Source organism: Anabrus simplex, chromosome 2 (genome assembly GCF_040414725.1).
Source record: "Anabrus simplex isolate iqAnaSimp1 chromosome 2, ASM4041472v1, whole genome shotgun sequence".
NCBI classification, from domain to species: Eukaryota; Metazoa; Arthropoda; class Insecta; order Orthoptera; family Tettigoniidae; genus Anabrus; species Anabrus simplex.
Genome location: NC_090266.1, coordinates 254,847,724 through 254,867,606, shown reverse-complemented (window position 1 = coordinate 254,867,606; position 19,883 = coordinate 254,847,724). Strand labels below are relative to the sequence as shown.

Sequence of the window (19,883 nt, the reverse complement as noted above, 5' to 3'; positions counted from 1 at the left end):
CAATAGATTCATTTTAAGCACAATTAAAGTACTATTTTAAGAAGGCTTTTAATGAAGAATATAATTTTTGTAAAAAAAAAATGTATTCACCTAAGCAAGCAAAAAGTAGATGAGGATGTTCCCAAAGAATAAAACTTGTACTACTAGTTAGCTTGTTTTAAGCAAATACACAGTACCAAAAGGTGGAAATTCTCACTTTTATTGCATTCTTGTGGAATGTTTTGAGCTGTCAGTGGAGAGAAGGCGTGGAATGACATTAGTACACAAATAATCCTGAGCGGAGCTTTTAGACGTAGGAAAGTTCATAATTTGAAGGTTAAGCTGAAATTCAAGAGGACAAATTGGAGCCAAACTTCATTTATAAGATTTGGAGTAAGGGAATGAAATAAGTTATCAAGGGAAATATTTGATAAATTTCCAAGTTTCTTTGAAAAAGTTTAAGAAAAAGCTTGGTAAACAATTGATAGGGAATCTGCCATCTGGGCGACAGCCCTAAATGCATATCATTGATGACTGATGAAGGAAACATGGCGAGCACGAAACTCAGATTCTAGCTCCAAAAGTCGAAGTTATAAATAAAGTGGAAAAGGATTTAAAGATGCTTATTATTCTTACTCATTGTTTAAAGGAGCCTAACACCTAGGTCATCAGCCCATGATTTAAAAAAAGGTACAGATCACAGAGGATTTGTGTAAGTGCAGAGTGTGATATTGTTTAATTTGAATTCATGTTTTTATTTTTTTATTTTTAGATTCAAATTATCCAAGATCTACTGTAGAGGCCTATCTTAAACAACTAATATTCTCAATGACCAAGACACAATTCAAATTCCACATCAAACCAAACAATCTTTCAAACTGCAATGTTCATAGCAGATATGAGACATCCAGTGTTCCTCTCTCAGGTCTCAACTGCTGATAGGGTTGCCAGGTTGTACGTTTTTCCCATATTCTTACGTTCTTTTACTGTTAATTTAGCCTTGTTTCCCCGTACAACACTTTCTTCCATTTTTTAATATTTGGTTCTGGCTTATTGTAGAACCCAGCACAATACTCCCCCTTAATATGCATATAACAAAAATGCACATTAATTTGATTATATTTGTTATTATTACCGTTCGGATATAGATTTTACGGTAGTCTATGTTTAGGTTGGTACTTCTGAAGATCACTCGATCGCATAATCAATAGTGTTGTTGATATAATTCATTTCTAATTAGCTATTTTACACATGTTTGTAAACTTCATTGCAGTGGTAATTTATTGAATCCATACAGTTCCCCTAGTTTTGTTCGAGAATCGTAATTAATTCACCAGCGAAGAAGGAAAGCTACAAGCAACAGCAGTACAGTCAAGTGTACTTGAAGAAATGGGAAGATACTTTCATGTGGGTTAGACCTGGTTCAGGTGATAAGCATACTTTTTGTACATTTTTTCGCATGGTGGACAGTCTGATCTCAAGCAACATGCCCAGTACAAAGGACATCAGTTAAAGGAGAAAGCAAGTAGTCAAACCACGAAAGTGTATAAATATTTAGTGAACACTAAGAAATCTGAAGCCAATGTTGTCACAGCTTGTGGGTTAGGACTTTCGTATCACACAGTCAAATATAACCTGAGTTATGCAAGTTTGGACTGCAGCAATAAATTGATGCCATGCATATTCTCAGATTCAGAAACAGCTGTAAAACTTTCCTGTGGCAAGACGAAGGCAGAAATGTTAGTGAAAAACACATTAGCACCTAAAAGTGTCAGTGATTTTGTTAATATTCTAAAATCTCCTGAAAGTAGTAAGTTTCTCTCAGTAACAACAGATGCTTCCTACAGAAGCAACAAAAAGATGTTCCCCATTTTTATAAGATACTTTGAACCGTTAGAAGGCATACAGAACAAACTCGAGGTAACTAGAATAAAAGGTAGGCTACTCCGGCAGTTGAAGCTTCCATTGGCTGGAGCTCTATGACGTCACGCGATATGAACGATAGCGAGTAAGGTACACAGTCACAGTACAGCAAGCCTGCGAGTTCTCGTGCCTGTGAAACTTCTTCTCAATCTTTCATCAAATAATAGTCTGGTTTAGTCTGATTCGATAAGTAACGGCACTTCCAATAGATTTAAAAACGTGAAAATGCGTTAAATTTCGTCACATGCTGAGCAGGTAAAACATCAACTATCAAATACATGACATATAATACGATAAGAAATAAAATATTGCCATGCAACTCAAAATAATTAATTTATTTCCTGATGAAGTAAATATTTATATCAAATGGCGTAGAATAATATATATCATATCGACATCTTTATGGAATTATATTAAATTATTAAAACGTACGTGTCAGGAGACTTAACTACTTGATGAACCAGCCCAAAGCTTAGCCTTCTTATTGGCATATTTTCTCAGTGCTAGCTCCTTACTCTTTGCATTCAAATGCCATATCCTAATAAATGTCCTGGTCCTTACGTAGAGACAAATTATTTTGTCATGGAATACTGGAAATTTTGACTTAATAATAGAAATAAGAGTTTTCATTACGTTTTTGCATCTGGATACAGTCTTACCGTCTTACTCCAAATTAAATTTTGAACTGGGCTATGTTTTTTAACCACTCATGACCGAGATGTGTGACCCCTTTTGAAATTACCAAGATCCAGTAACAGGTCTCTTCTCGCACAATATTTTTGTCTCTTTCTTCATATTTACTGTATATCAGATCACGGATAATGTATTATTTCACGAGCTTCGAAATATATTCAGAAATATAAGTTATTAGCACATAATTATGTTAATGTTATTGGATTTTACGTCCCACTAACTATGTATTTAAGCACCTTTACTGCCGGACTGAAACAGGACCGAACATGACAGGTTGGGCTAAGAAGGCCAGCGCTCTACTACCTGAGTTGCTACTCAGCCCGGCTATTAGCACATAACAATAATTATAGAAAATGTGATTTTCATTCAGTCATTTATATCTGACACCTTTTTACCGTACGAGCTGTCCGACTCGTTGGCTGAACGGTCAGCGTATTGGCCTTCGGTTTAGAGGGCCCCGGGTTCGATTCCTGGCCGGGTTGAGGATTTTAACCTTAATTGGTTAATTCCAATGGCACGGGGGCTGGGTGTATGTGTTGTCTTCATCATCATTTCATCCTCATCACGACGCACAGGTCGCCTACGGGCGTCAAATAGAAAGACCTGCACCTGGCGAGCCGAACCTGTCCTGGGATATCCCTGCACTAAAAGCCATACGACATTTCATTTCATTACCGTATAAGTTGTAATAATGGAGATATTCAAGACTTTATTACAAAGTGTTTCAACAACCAAGCATTGATGACGAGGAAGTATTGTTATGCCATCATAGTAGTAAACTGGCTATGATGGTTATTGTTGTTATTGTCTTTAAAATATGCAAAATAATAATAATGTTATTTGTGTTACATCTCACTAACAACATTTACGGTTTTCTGAGACTCGAGGTGCTGTAATTTTGTCCCACGGGAGTTCTTTTACATGCCGACAATTTATAGCGCCACACACGTTTCCATAATATGTTGACTGCATTTTAATCAGTACAGTGGTTCTACTTCAGATACTGACAACACGAACACTGTTCACGTAGTGAACCACTATAGAATTATTATGTATCAGTGATCCGATACACAGTAAATACGTAGAATGAGACAAAAATGTTGGTCGGTCAGTCGGACACTTGCTTTTTTGGCTTATGGTGCGTGAACCATCAACGATACACCCCAAGTGTACGCGTACGAATTGTAGAGCATAGAAACCTCTACAAAAAAGTCTGCAATGGCACATACCTATTTCCAACCGGCTACCCTCTAGAAGCGATTTTATTCTATAGTCCGCGGTAAAAAATATAACTCCTTAAAATTAAATAAATATTTCGATATTATCCTCGAGTTCCTCATCAAAATAAATTGTTTGACCTCCTCCAGTATTTTTTAAGGATTGCAATAACCTTGTCAGGACATTATTTGCATGAATGGTTCAGAAGTTATGACCATTTTAGACTCTAGTGGTAATACGTGTCAGCAGGACGGGCGAGCACTGTCTCATATCACATGACGTCACGCAGAAGGCGGCCAGGGAGAGAAACAAGTGAGCACAATGCGGGAAGAGACCCCCCCTGGAACAAACTGTTGACATTTATTGAACAGTCTGATGAATCTTCAAATGCAGTGGCAAAATTAATCGTTGATAGTCTGGAGAGCCATTCACTAAATATTCATAATTTAACAGCATATAGTGCTGACAATGCTAATGTAAATGTTGGCAGGAAAAATCTGTTTATCAATTGTTGCTTTCCAACAATCCCAACCTGCAGAAAGCCAGTTCAAATCACATGGTTCATAATGCAATAAAGCATGCCATGGAAGAGCTGGAAATGGATGTATAAAATCTTGTTTTGAAGATCTATAATCATTTCTCTGTATCAGCTAAAAGGCATGAGGAATTGAAATCATTTTTTGAATTTATGGATTTTGAGTGGTCTGAAATATTAAGGCATGTGCCCACAACATGGCTCTCCTTAACTCCTGCCATTAAGAGATTGATTGAATACTGGCCAGCTATAAAGAGCTATTTCAAGAGCACTGATGCCTGTCCAAAGCAACTTGCATCAGTATTTTTAGCTGAAGACCCAGAGAAGGAAATTATTCCTGAAATATACTTGCATTTTGTGTCAAATGCAATCAGTATCCAGATACCTGGAAAAAAGGGAGCTAAGTATTATTGAATCTCATAACAGTCTGTGCATGATCTATAACAAGATCACACAAAGAAAGAACCATAAATTCTATGGGAGTGAAACTAAGAAATTAATGAGAGAGATGTCATCAACATCCCTTAAGAAGATTTCATGTGAATTTGATCGTTTCTATGACACATTGCTGAAATATCTCGAAAACCATTCCGACTTCTCAGCTAGGAATAAGTATGCAAGGTTGGAACCTCTTTCTTTGAATGGGGAAATACAATATTGTGACTTTGAACTTGCAGGTGAAATACTAAATCTACAAGATCAAGTCAACCTGGACCAGCTATATGAAGAATTTTGTGAGGTGAAAGATAACTTTACCGACTGTATCACTAAGGATGGTGATGATGTGTCTAGGTGGATGAAATTCTTCACACTAGTGCCTCAACAAAAAGTGACAAATATCTCTCTGCTCATATGTTTTATACTAAGCATACCAGGTTCAAATGCTTTTGTGGAATGAGTGTTTTCGATGATGATGATGATGAACAAGTGGACTGATGTTAGGAACAGGTGTTCACCAGAACTCATAAAGTCAGAGCTTCAAATTGCAATAAATTTTGACATGTCCTGCGAAGAGTTTTATACCCTAGTTATCGACATTAGATTCCTAGATAAAGCTAAATCAGTTTCAAAATACGAAGGTGAAATGAAACAATAGGGTCTAAAACGTAAATGTGAGTGGTTTTTGATCAAAAACGGCATTTAATAAAAATATGAATGCATGAGTCATTAAAAAATATGTCCATCATCCTTCTTTTTGTGAAGAAAGCGGCAACCCTATTTTTTGTAGGTAGTGTATTAAAATAAAACTACGAGAGATGCTTCTCAGTAAGTCATAAAATCTTCCTTTTTTTTTTTTTTTTTCTGACCAAAACCTGAAAATCTTCCTTTTTTTCGCTGACCAAAACCTGAGGACAGCCATTTCTCTGTAGTTGAAAGAACTCCAACTATGTCATTTTTTACTATTAAAAACAGTACTGAAATTGGTGTAATTCTTTGTGATCATTCCACTGATGTTCAGTAAGCTTACCTCACTTCAGGCAAGTGATATGTTGTAAGTTTTTACATCTCTCCACACAAAGTAAATTATGTAACAGAAAGGTTTGATGTTTAGGAAAAAGACATCTAGCACTGAAAATCATGCAATGTTTAGTTATTCAAATCACATACCTTACCCATATTGAGGAATTTACAAACTCTACTACTAACATCATGGTAGGCAGGAAGTTGTCAAATGATGTATGTTTGCAAGCAGAATAATTTTTGGGATAATCTGATATGTAACTATGAATGTGGATCTAATCAAGGTATGAAAAATACCCCCCTCCAATTGGCGCAACAGCCCCAAAGGACCATGGCGACCTCTGCTCAGCCCGAAGGCCTGCAGATTACGAGGTGTCATGTGGCCAACATGAGGAGTCCTCTCGGCCGTTAATTTTGGATTATGAAAGTAAGCACAAGAATAAATCTTTTATTGTAACCTTCTATCAAACAGTTTCTCTAGCAATTTTCTAATATATGTATTAAATTTTCTTTCTTATCAAATGTCTACTGAACTTAATTTGTAATAACCATAAATAAGAAAACCACAAAGCAAACGCATCAGGATGTCCTACTAAATTCTCCAGCTACAAGAGACTAACTGTAAACAGTGCAGGAAATAAGCAAGCTTATTACTGAAGAAAAAAATGAATAGAAGGAAAGAAGAATCAAACAGAAAAATACCACACAACAAGGCTCCTACGTATCATAGTATTCTGTGTATATATACTTTCTTTAATGCCAGTTTCCAATGCTACCAAAAGAAGAGAGAAAAAATTCAGCCTGAAATATGATAAAATCACTCCTTAATAAATGAGAGTAAAAATGATGTAAGCCTCTAATCTATGCCAAGGTACAAATTATGGATAAATCCCATTCCTGAGTTCAACAAATGTGAAAATATAACCCCCAAACAAGTCTGGAACAAGAAAAGAATATATGTAACTGATGGCACCTACCTTTCAGCTGCAGCAACCTGCTCTGGTGTATCTTTCTTCTGATTTGCTATTTCTACACCTGGAACAGTCTTAGATGTAGTCCCTGGGAATGTCAATCCACTCTGTGATATTTTCATTTCAGTATTCCGTTTAGATTTTCTCTCCTTACCCTGAATAGAATAACAGAGAAAAGTAATAAATTTGGACAAATAACTCTCCAAAAATGACTGAAAAGATAGACATAAAAAAACAAAACAGCAATATCCAGTGAAAAACACCAAGCTCTGGGTGGTAACAATTATGAATATGAAGAAGGTATCTCCCTTTCTCGGAACATATATTAATGTCACCTACATAAAAGTAGAGATATCATGAACATTTCCTTCATACACAATTAATAGTTTTTCTTAAAAAAATGGATTTAAAAAAATTTAATTCAATTTTTTTAATGAAATTTAATTAACATGTTAATATAAATTTGTAATTAGGTAAATAATACTTCTTTTAAAAGCAATATGTATCTATTTTTCTGTACATCTATATAATTATGTAAAAGAACATGTCCTGACTGACTGACTGACTGACTGACTGACTGACTCATCATCGCCGAGCCAAAACTACTGGACATAAAGAAATGAAATTTTGAGGATACATTTATATTACAATGTAGGTGCTCGCTAAGGGAGGATTTTTGGATATACCATCGCTAAGGGGGTTCAAAAGGGGGTGAAATTTTAAAATGAGTATCTGTATCTCAAAACTTTAAAAATTTACAGACGTAAAAATTGGTATTTAGAATCTCCTTAAAAAATAAAGAAACACACATTTTTTTGTTTTCAGAAAATCCCAATACGAGGGGTGAAAAAGGGTGTAAAATGCGTTGAATGCCTTTAATGATGCTACTTATATTTCAGAAACTGAAGATATTACAGACCTGAAAATTGGTATTAGGGATCTCCTTTAAAAATAAAGAAGTATTTTTTTTTTGTTTTTGGAAAATCCAAATAACGGAAGGTGAAAAGAGGGGTGAATTTTTAAAATGTGTGTATCTATATCTCAAAACTTTAACAGTTTACAGATGTAAAAATTGGTATTTTGAATCTCCCTTAAAAATTAAGAAACACGTAATTGTTTGTTTTCGGAAAATCCCAATAGGAGGGGTGAAAAGGGGTGAAAATTGGGGTTGAATGCCTTTAAAGCGGATACTTATATCTCAGAAACTGAAGATATTACAGACGTGAAAAATGGTATTTGGGATCTCCTTTAAGAATAAAGAAACACATACTTTTTGTTTTTCGAAAATCCAAATTGGGGGGGGGGGGTGAAAAGGGCGGGGTGAATTTTTAAAATGAGTGTTTCAATAACTCAAAAGTTTAAAAGATTACAGATGTAGCACTTGATATTTAGAATCCCCTTTAAAAATAAAGAAACACTTATTTTTTGATGAATTAAAGGTTGAATGCCTTTAATGAGGCTACTTATATCTCAGAAACTGAAGATATTACAGACCTGAAAACTGGTATTTGTGATCTCCTTTAAAAATAAAGAAACAACATGTTTTGGTTTTTGGAAATCCAATTAATGGGGGTTAAACAGGAGTGACACTTTTTTTTTTTTGCTAGTTGCTTTACGTCGCACCGACACAGATAGGTCTTATGGCGACGATGGGACAGGGAAGGGCTAGGAGTGGGAAGGAAGCGGCCATGGCCTTAATTAAGGTACAGCCCCAGCATTTGCCTGGTGTGAAAATGGGAAACCACGGAAAACCATTTTCAGGGCTGCCGACAGTGGGGTTCGAACCTACTATCTCCCGAATACTGGATACTGGCCGCATTTAAGCGACTGCAGCTATCGAGCTCGGTGAGTGACACTTTAGGCGAGCGCGTGTAGAGAGGAAAGCACTGCCCGAGAGGGAGCGTCAGCAAGGTTCGCAGCAGAGGGGACCCACAGCCACGAGAGGCAATTGCCTCTCCGTGCTGTTTTATTAACAAGGCATACATAGAGTGGTAATACAGAGGTATAAGTATACAGTAATGGTCCTCTCCCAGTTTTGAGAGTATAATATGCTACAGTAGAATCTATATACACAATTAAATTATCACACATTAAGTTACGGTCAATAATTACATCTAACACTGCCGTGGCCCCGTATAGGGCTGCTGCCACCTCGGCTGCGTTGATGCGTGTTGGTGTCCTGAAGGCCTGGGCCCAGGCTGTGCCTAGCCCAGGTGAGTAGTACACGATGCTTTGTGGGGTCGCATCGTTGTACACTGTCACAGAGACCACTTGTGTCGAGATACGTCGAAATGATTGCAGGGTAGTTGTGTTCAACACTTGTCTAGGCCAGTATGCTTCCCGGCTTAACACATGCCTGACAATGAGCACTGGCCAGGCCATAACGTAAAGGATCCATGCTATATAACCTGCTATGCGTGCGAGGTCATCTGGTATATCTCAGAAATGTAAAATGTTACAGATGTAAAAATTGTTATTTGGAATCTCCTGTAAAAGTAAAGACACGTAGGTAATTTGTTTTTGAAAACTCCACTTAAGGAGAAATGAAAATGGGGTGAAATTTTACAATGAGAATTTGTAGCCTACAGTATATATCAAACACTTAACATGTTACAGATGTGAAAAATGGTATTTTTTACTCTCTATTAAAAATAAAGAAACATGTATTTTTCGTTAAAAAAAAAAAAAAAAAAGCACTTGGAGGGAGGGGCAAAAATGACTGAAAATGGGGATGAATACTTTTAATTAGTATACTGATATCTCAAAAACACAAGTTGTTAAAGACGTGAAATTCGGTATTTGGAATCTGCTTCAAAAGTAAATAAACACGTATTCTCGAAAAATCCAATGAAGGGGCGGGGGGTGAAAGAATTGAAGAATTAATTGAGTTAATTGTATGGGGATAGTTGCATCTAATAAAAATTAAAGTTGTTACAGACGTGAAGTATTTGGATCTCCTTTAAAAACAAAGAAAAACGCGTTTCGGGGGGAAATCATCTTGGGGGGCGGGAGGGAAAAGAGTTGAATTACTTTCATGAGGACACATATCTCAAAAACTGAAGAGTCGTGATAATTGGTATATAGATCCTTTACTATTAAAGAAACATGTGATAAACACTCACTCTGCAATTATTATCATATTGGGTTCTACATTCATCATTCTAATTCCCCCTTTTTTCTCTTATCCAGTTACAGACAACTCATATTCCTCCCAAGGTTGAACAATGCACCAATGGGAAGTTAATCAACAAGAATGACATAATATTCCAAATTTTTATCGAATGAGCACTAGTGAATGATATCGACAATATGTTTCCAACATACATGCTTCAGCCTTAAAACATAACCATGCTTCTTTCTAAAGGAACATTCAAACAGATTCAAACCCTAACATGATCGACTTTAACCAAGGTTACATGTAACTAATCTCATTACACGTAACTAATCTCATTATTAGGCCCGTATTGAAATTTGCTATAAATGCTTACAATATAGTAACTATTTCAATCCACCTATTCAATACAAATTGGTTTTATGTTGCTAGTTTATAATATTACAACATGAATTTGCAGGGACATGTTTTGCTTTTTTTACAAGCATCTTCAGCCTACACAATTGTCTCAAGGTTAAGACCTGTCGTATTTGGATTGTTTTTACAAAATATTTAGCATGAGTATATGTCCATGTTTGGTAATAATATAGGAAATATATACACATTAAAAGTATAACAATATGAATTACAATGTTGGATACAAGTAACCCTTAAATTCTAAAATACATTGACGACCAAAACATAGTTAACTACAATTTAAAATTTATTTTTTGGTTGAAATTTTTTTTCACATTTACAATGTTGAATTGGAGTAACCCTTAATTCTAAAATTCATTGACGTCCAAATTAGTCACAGTAACGTAAGAAAGACCACAAGACTTTGTAGCAGCAGTCAAAGGGATGCTCCACTCATTCCATTACCTGGAAAGAAACCTAAACAGCTATTCAAGACTTGAATGAAGCCACTCCTAACTACAACTACATTAACACAATCTGCTACCTTCGGATATTCCATGTCGCAACAAACTAGAACTAATTATTCCAATACTTCACTGATCAAAACACCAAACTGCAGCAAGCCTCGTAAATTCTATAAGCTAGTCTCCAACTGTTCCAAGATTTAAATTTAGAATATTACCGACACATAGAGTCAAATCATAGTTGTTTTAAATAATTACATTGGAGATCGCAATTATTATCCAAATCCTCAACATCGGAAGTTACTGTGTTCCAGATTTCAACGGTTTTAGAAAAAATGACTCCTATATGTTTTAACTTTCAGTTCTTATTCATGACTGAAACTTAAAGCCATATTACGGTTGTTTAAATCAACCACAGCTTTGTGCAAACAATTTTAGCCAAATTTTTAAATTGTAGTTACTATGTTTTGGACGTCAATGAATTTTAGAATTAAGGATTACTCCAATTCAACCTTGTAAATGTGAAAACAATTTTCAACCAAAAAAGAAATTTTAAATTGTAGTTACTATGTTTTGGACGTCAATGTAATTTAGAATTTAAGGGTTACTTCTATCCAACATTGTAATTCATATTGTTATACTTTTAATGTGTATACATTTCCTATATTATTACCAAACATGGACATATACTCAAGCTAAATATTTTGTAAAAACAATCCAAATAAGACAGGTCTTAACCTCGAGACAATTGTGTAGGCTGAAGATGCTTGTAAAAAAAAGCGAAACATGTCCCTGCAAATTCATGTTGTAATATTATGAACTAGCAACATAAAACCAATTTGTATTGAACAGGTGGATTGAAATAGTTACTATATTGTAAGCATTTAACCAAGGTTCCAGTTCTGTAACAATTCTTACGACTCAGGCGACCATAACAGTTGAAGAAATCCCAACTCACGCTGTGATAAATCTCTAGTCAATACAATTTGAGAAACCCCAATTCACGCTGTGATCAATCCAATCTACAATTTAGATGTCTAGCCATTATAAATTAAATTAATTCATTGTTCATAAATTCTGGCAAAGTTAATGCACATATTGTACATACTGTACATATTGTAAACTATGTAAAAAGCATAAGACCATTGTATTTAGTATTAAGTTAAGTTTACTATTAAGTTCCAATGTTTATAGTTTTAATTCTTGACCTTAAGATTAGTATTAGGCTGAAGATGCCCATAACTAGGGAAAAAACATGTCCCTAACTGGTGTTTATAATTCATATAGAATTTAATCACTAAAAAAAATATTTGTATTGAAAAGGTGGGCACAACAATTTTAATCTTGAAAGAGTTTTACAAGTATTTTTGCCAGAAAATTCACTTAAAGGGGGGTGGGGAGTGTGAAAGGAAGTGAAAGAAAGTGAATTACATTTATGGGGATACTTATATCTCAAAACTGAAGGTAACAGACTTGAACATTGGTATTTGGAATCTCCTTTAAACATAAGGAAACACACATTCCTTTTTTTGGGGGGGTGATAAACCAATTTAACAGCGGTGGGGTGAAAAAGGAGTTGAGACCAACTGATTTTACTGTTCATAATGTACTTATAAGGAGCCTTCGTGGCTCAGGCGGCAGCGCGCCGGCCTCTCACCGCTGGGTTCCGTGTTTCAAATCCCGGTCACTCCATGCGAGTTTTGTGCTGGACAAAGCTGAGGCGGGACAGGTTTTTCTCCGGGTACTCTAGTTTTCCCTGTCATCATTCATTCCAGCAACACTCACCAATATCATTTCATTTCATTTGTCATTCATTAATCATTGCCCCCAAGAGTGCGACAGGCTTCAGCAGCCAACACAATTCCTATCCTCGCCGCTAGATGGGGGCTTTATTCATTCCATTCCTGACTCGGTCGAATGACTGGAAACAGGCTGTGGATTTTCAATGTACTTATTCTGATCATAAACCGATCATTTTTAATCTTTCCCGAGTTCGTTTTCAAGAGCCACCTTTTCCTTTGGAGAATGTAGATTACAGTAGATTCTCCTGGCATATAAATAAATATAAATAAATATAAATAAAAATGTAAACATTTTGTAATAAACGATAGCAATGAAACTTACGGTGCAATTATTCACCTCTATAATAAGGTCAATAATGCACGGAAGTATGTCATTCATATTGCCAGAAATCCCGCGCACTTGCCTAAGCGGGACAATGCTGCTTGGTCACATTTTCAGCGATAACAATGCTAGCAGATGTAATTTACTGGCAAGTAGCCGTCTTGCATCTTGCTGTGGGGTCCAGAACATCAATAATAATAATAATAATAATAATAATAATAATAATGTCCTGGACCGTCGTCAAAATGTGCGGAGCGCGCTGGAAACGGGTCCTGGCGGGGTAATGACTATGAATGCAGCCCGGCCGCGGGTTCAGTACCACAAAGGCACCCAAGACGACACCATGCCAGATCTACTGAAGGATTTGATCCATTTTTAAAAACCTTATATTAAAAGATGGCAAAGATTTAGGGACCTAACTGACAGGGTGGAATACCTGGACCTAGCCCGGGAAGTACGAAATCGATTGCTGGAAAGAAAGATTGAAAATGGAAGGAACTTTGCCGTAATCTCTCAGGAATCGAGTCAGATCGCGAATTTTGGCAGATCATATCAAAAACGTTAAGCATTCAATTATAAAACGAGTCAGATCGCGAATTTTGGCGGATTATATATAAAACGTTAAGTATTCAATTATAAATTTCAGTATAATACCGTAGCGAAACATGGGTACCTTGCTAGTAATTTATAAAAGGAAGCGGCCATCTTCACGGCTGCTGATAGTGGGATTCGAACCTACTATCTCCCGGATGCAAGCTCACAGCCGCACGCCTCTACGCGCACGGCCAACTCGCCCGGTCCTTCCTTTCTTAGCAGCTTCTGTACGAATACTGGTAACTCTGGAAGCTTGTCTCTTCTTCTTCTCCAAAGAATGGAAAATAATTCACCTGCATTTTGTTTTTCACAATGCAACCTTTCCTGAGTCGAAGTTATGGGGACTGTACTTTTTGTCATGTCAGGATTGTTGGGTATAGGTGCAGGACTTACATGGCTTGAAGTTGATGCAACACTTTCCTGATGAGAACAATCTGATTCCGATAACATTTCACGACCTTTTGTCCCCGATTTCTTATATGGAGACTCCTGTTCGGTAATAGCTGATCCCCATCTCTTTCCTATCAAAGGTTCAGCAATTTGTCGCTCAGCTATGGCTGATTTATGTTTATGCATATTGTTTATTCACTTTAATACAAGCTATCAATTATTACAGCACACTGTCTTTCAATAATAACAGTATCACTTATATTTAAGACAATGCCACCTGTGAACTCAAAAGTAAAATAAAAGAAGCTGCATGCACAAGCAAGAGAGATAATTTATAAAGTGATGAGTTTGTGGAAAAAGAAGCCAAAGAAGGCTCACTATACCAGTCAGCCCTAGGGAGAATTTCAGAAGCAACATGAGTGTCTAATTCACATAATTATGTCTTCAATGTATTTGAAATGTTGGTTTGATACACCTGGTGCTTGCAGTGATCAGCTACCCAGTGTGTACAATAAGCCCTTCCTGGATACTGCTTTCTAAGTATTTTAATGGTCATAGCATCCGCCATGCCAACTGGCAGTGGGCCCAACCCGGCACCATATAGGCCCACCCCTTACGCTAGAGCTGCGCCAATCACAAGCAGCACTTAACTGCTAGGCCAGCCCCACTCGCTTCCGCCTGCGGTCCCGTAACAGAGGAGTATGGAAATGACTCCACATTTAATCTGGAGTGTTCCATCTCGCGAGGTTCCTGGGTCCATCGAGCATCCGGATTATTCTAGAAGGGCCAGCGCGGGTATATAAGAGAGGAACGACCTGCTTGGAGTTAGTGAGAGTTAGACTGAGTTAGAAGTTGGTGTGGTTCAATCGTGAGCGACTGCCAGTGTAGTGAAGTACGTGAACTGCCATGATTATCGGACTAGTGTGCTACAGTGCGGACTGTCGGCGAAGGAGAGAACGTGTAGCCGTGCGACCTTGTGTGTGAGTGTAAAAATGTGTAGTGTGAGAACAAGTGAGAAACGAAGGGAGAGAGAGCGCATGAACTGCGTAAGTGTGTGTTATGAGCAAAAGTTGTGTGTAGCCATGTGTAGTGTGTAGCTAATAAATCTTAGCATTGAAGCTACCAGTCTAGTGTTAATTGATCCTACTACCCCGCCAACTCATTACAATTGGTGTCTGAATCGAGATCGACTGGTAACAGTAATTTCGTAACTAGGAATTTCTAGCGAATCGTAAAATGGATAGCAAACAGTTTCAGGCTCTCCTCATTAAGTTCACCGAACTCTCATCCAAACAGGTCGAAATCAAGAGCGAACTGAAACTGGAATTAAATGAACTTAAGGGTGGAAAAGGTAAATTAGAACAGGAAATGTGCTCTCTCGAAAGAAAATTAAAGAGGGACATTATGCAGGACATACAGGAACTGGTTGAAAAAGAGATCAAAGAAATACCGCAGGTTGTGGAGTCAGGGGTTCAAGACCTGAAAGAAGAAGTAAGTGCCCTGCGTATGAGAGTGACAGCCATGGAGACTCGTGCTAGGGCCCCCCGCAGTGACAGCGGCTCCAGCACCGGGAAAGTAAAACCCCTGCGCTTCGACGGGACAACATCTTGGCGGACCTTCCGGACCCAATTCGAGACTGTGTGCGGGCACAACGGTTGGACATCGGAGGAAAGGGCTGTGTACCTAATCGCCGCACTGCAAGGACCAGCAGCGGAAGTACTACACAGCCTTTAGCCGGGAGCCACTTACGACCAGATCGTTAGAGCACTCAACTGCCGGTACGTTGACCACCAGCTGGCAGCCGTGTACCGAGTCCAGCTAAGGAAGAGGACCCAGCGCGCTATTGAGACGCTGCAAGAATTTGCGCAAGATGTGGAGCAGCTAGCCCACTAGGCTCTGGATGGGCTGCCTCTGGACCACATTCAGCAGGAGGCAACCTATACATTCATTGATGGGCTCCACGACGCTGAGATCCATCAAAAGCTGATGCTCAGTGGGGAGCATGACCTCAGAGAGGCCCTGACGTTGTCACCAAGAATACGAGCCGTGAGAAGCGAGGACACGCCGGAGACCCGCGCCAATACGGGAGAACGACGCACGCCGCCGCTGAGACGCCAACGCACCAACGAAAGCACCTGTTGGAATTGCGGCTAACGTGGCCTCCTGTGGAGGAACTGCCGTATGGAGGCGGCCCCTGATCAGGGAAACGAGTAAGGGCCGACAAGGAGAAGGGCTCGTCGACACCGTCATTACCGCCCCCTCGTTTCACGCTAAATGTGATCACTGAGCAGAGCGACGACAGCTTGATCGCCGATGGGTGGCTCGGAGACAGGCCGTGCCGAGTCACGATAGGCACGGATGCGGCACTGGCCATCGCCAGGCCGGACATCGCTGAGGGACAGCCAGAGAGGGAACCCCACCACCCTTACCTGCTGTGAACGGCCTCAGGAGACACCATACCTGTCTTGAAAGAGGCGCTACTTCAACTGACGCTGGGACGATGGCAACGAGTCTGGGCCTTTGTCGCCACCATCACAGATGAGGTCATCCTGGGCCTAGACACGCTACGGAAATACGAGGCGACTGTCGACGTGGGAAGACGTGTATTGTGGCTCGGCAAACAAGAGGTAATGCTGCGACACCCAGGGACGCAACCTCGAGTATCGCGGTTAACGTTGGCCAGTGACGAAGTGATACCAGCCAACAGCGAGGTGATGGTTACGGCACAGTTAGAGGAACCCATACAAGGGGACAGCATGCTCGTGGAACCCGGTTCGCCAACCACCGATCAAGGACTCTACCTCGCCAGGACACTCGTTCCAGCACGAAGCTGCATGCCAGTACGAATACTGAATTTGACGTCATGGGAGCAGAGGTTACCCAGCGGGACCGAGCTTGGGACTTGTGAACCAGTCACGTGCGTCGTGCCAGTGGACTACGAAGACGCACAGACCCTGGAAACAGGCGAAGGATTGGATAAGCTCCGGAAGATTATATCCGACACCTGGAAACAGAGGCGAGACAGCTCAGGGAGGTTAAGGAACTAATCCATGAGTTTCAGGACATTTTCACTGCTACCGGAGGTGACTACGGAAAGACGGACAGATTGTACCATCGCATTAACACCGGCGACGCCACTCCAATCCGACAGCCACATCGTAGAGTAACCTGGCGAAGAAGGTGAAAATCGACCAGATGCTAGATGACATGAAGCAGCGGGCTGTCATCGAGGAGTCGAACAGCCCGTGGTCATCGCCAGTCGTCCTGGTGAAGAAAAAGAACTGTGAACTCCGTTTCTGCATCGATTACTGGAAGTTGAACGACGTCACGAAGAAGGACTGTTTCCCGTTACATCGGATAGATGACACCCTGGACACGTCATCTGGAGCCCAGTGGTTTTCGACTTTGGACCTGAAGTCTGGATACTGGCAAGTAGCGCTCCAACCGGAAGACAAGGAGAAGACGGCGTTCTCAACCGGCCAAGGGCTCTTCCAGTTCACCGTGATGCCCTTCGGCCTCTGCAACACGCCGGCGACTTTCGAGCAACTGATGGAGGCCGTGCTGAGAGGGCTAACTCAAGACGCTTGCCTCGTGTACCTGGATGACATAATTATTGTGGGACGCATGTTCAAAGAGCACGTGGAGAACCTGCGGAAAGTATTTGAGAGGCTACGTGGGGCTCACCTAAAGTTAAATCCCGGAAAATGCCAGCTGTTCCAGAAGAAGGTCCGCTACCTAGGCCACATCATGTCATCGGAGGGAGTAGCCATGGATCTGGAGAAGTTAGAAGCTGTCAGGGACTGGCCGGTGCCGAAGGACAAGCGAGAACTAAGGAGTTTTCTCGGCCTTTGCATGTATTACCGCAGATTTATAGCTGGCTACGCAGACATCTTAAAGCCTCTTACACAGCTCACCCAGGTGATGAGGTCTTTCCAATGGTCAAGCGAGGCGGAGGCTGCCTTCCGGAAGCTGAAGGAGTCGCTGCATAGTGCACCCATCCTCGGATACCCCAAGCCTGGGGAGAAGTTCATCATCGATACCGACGCAAGCGACGGGGGAATTGGTGGGGTACTGTCACAAGCGCAAGACAGCCAGGAGAAGGTGATTGCCTATTTCAGAAAGACGTTGTCAAAGCCGAGATAAATTACTGCGTGACGCGTCGGGTATTGCTGGCCATCGTGAAGACTGTGGAGCACTTCCACAAGTATCTGTATGGGCAGCCTTTCTGCCTGCGCACCGACAACTCCGCATTGACCTGGCTCCTAAGTTTCAGAAACCTGGAAGGTCAGACAGCTCGCTGGGTGCAACGCCTTCAGGAGTACGACTTCACCACCGAGCACCGACAAGGAAAGAAGCACTGCAATGCCGACGTTCTATCGAGAAGACCGTGCCCTGCGAAATGTACACACTGCCAGAAAGTGGAGAGACAGGCAGGCATCGTGGACATCCGGGCCGTGAGGGGCCACCACCGCTGAAGGATGGGATCGAGACGCCCTCAGGAGGGAGCAGCTGAAGGACGACGACATAGGGCTGATCTTACGAGAAGTAGAGTCGGGGCAGAGGCCGGAATGGAAAGACATCGACGAACGCAGTCCAACCTATAAGGCGTACTGGGCCCAGTGGTTGTCTCTCATGGTTAGTGACGGGGTACTTACCCACACGTGAGAATCAACCGACGGAAAGAAGCACATTGTACAGCTGATAATCCCCAGGAGCATGAGAAAAGAGGTGCTGACTGAGTTGAATGCCGGCGCTACTGCCGGCCACTTGGGAGTGAATAAGACACTAGATCGTGCCCGACAGCGTTACTACTGGGTGCACTTGAGGAACGATGTTGAGAGGATGTGCCAGCTGTGTGACACCAGCACAGCGAGCTGGGGTCCACATACCAGGAGTAGGGGCCAAATGATGCAGTACAACGTTGGAGCACCATTTGAGAGGATCGCCACTGATGTCGCTGGACCATTCTCCGAATCTGATGCCGGGAACCGTTACCTACTCCTGGCTATGGACTATTTCACAAAATGGCCGGAGGTCTATGCCATCCCGAACCAAGAGGCATCGACAGTGGCCAACGTCTTGGTCAAGAACTTCTTCTGTCGATTCGGTGCCCCAAGGGAACTTCATAGCGACCAAGGCAGAAACTTTGAGTCGAGGTTGATGGAAGAGGTTCTGCAACGCTTAGGAGTGCGGAAGACACGTACGATGCCTCTCCACCCTCAGTCAGATGGTATGGTGGAGCGTTTTGTGAAAACCGTCGAAGAGCACCTCAGGAAGGTGGTTTCGGCACACCAGAAGGACTGGGACGAGAGGGTCCCCTTCTTCTTGATGGCCTATCGAGAGTCCACCCATGAGACGACGGGCATGACACCTGCAAACATGGTCTTCGGAAGGGAGCTCCGCCTGCCATGCAATCTAATGTTCGGGTCTGCACCAGACCAGCAGCAACCAGTGACAGACTATGCATGGGAGTTGGTGGATCAGTTCAACGACATCTAAGGGTAGCCAGCGACAGGATGAAAGCCCGCTACGACATGCTTGCAAACTCTGCGCGTTTCAAGGAAAGTGACAGAGTGTGGCTGTACCGTCCGGTACGGACAAAAGGGAAGTCACCGAAACTGCAGCCACAATGGGAAGGCCCATATACAATCATCACCAGGATCAACGACATCATCTACCGGATCCGGCAGCCTTCTCGAGGGAAGATGATGGTTGTTCACCTGGATCACTTGGCACCGTATCGTGGAGCAGCTCGGGACGAGCACCCTTGAAGAGGGGGCAGTGTAATGGTCATAGAGTCCGCCAAGCCAACTGGCAGTGGGCCGGGCCCGGCACCGTATAGGCGCATCCCTTACGCTTCAGCTGCGCCAATCACGAGCAGCACTTAAGTGCTAGGCCAGCCCCACTCGCTTCCGCCCGCGGTCCCGTAACAGAGGAGTATGGAAATGACTCCACGATTAATCTGGAGTGTTCCATCTCGCGAGGTTCCTGGATCCATCGAGCATCCGGATTATTCTAGAAGG

At 41.1% G+C, this 19,883-nt stretch overlaps 1 protein-coding gene across 3 annotated transcripts in view; it reads right to left on the bottom strand.

The window, feature by feature from the left end:
• Window positions 1-19,883, bottom strand: part of LOC136863506 (zinc finger protein 260) — a 611,998-nt gene that overhangs the window by 373,781 nt on the left and 218,334 nt on the right. For all 3 annotated transcript variants that reach the window (XM_068226143.1, XM_068226144.1, XM_068226142.1), the window contains exon 6: window positions 6,787-6,935. In XM_068226143.1, coding sequence (XP_068082244.1) covers window positions 6,787-6,935 — 149 coding nt within the window. The remainder of the gene's footprint in view (window positions 1-6,786; window positions 6,936-19,883) is intronic.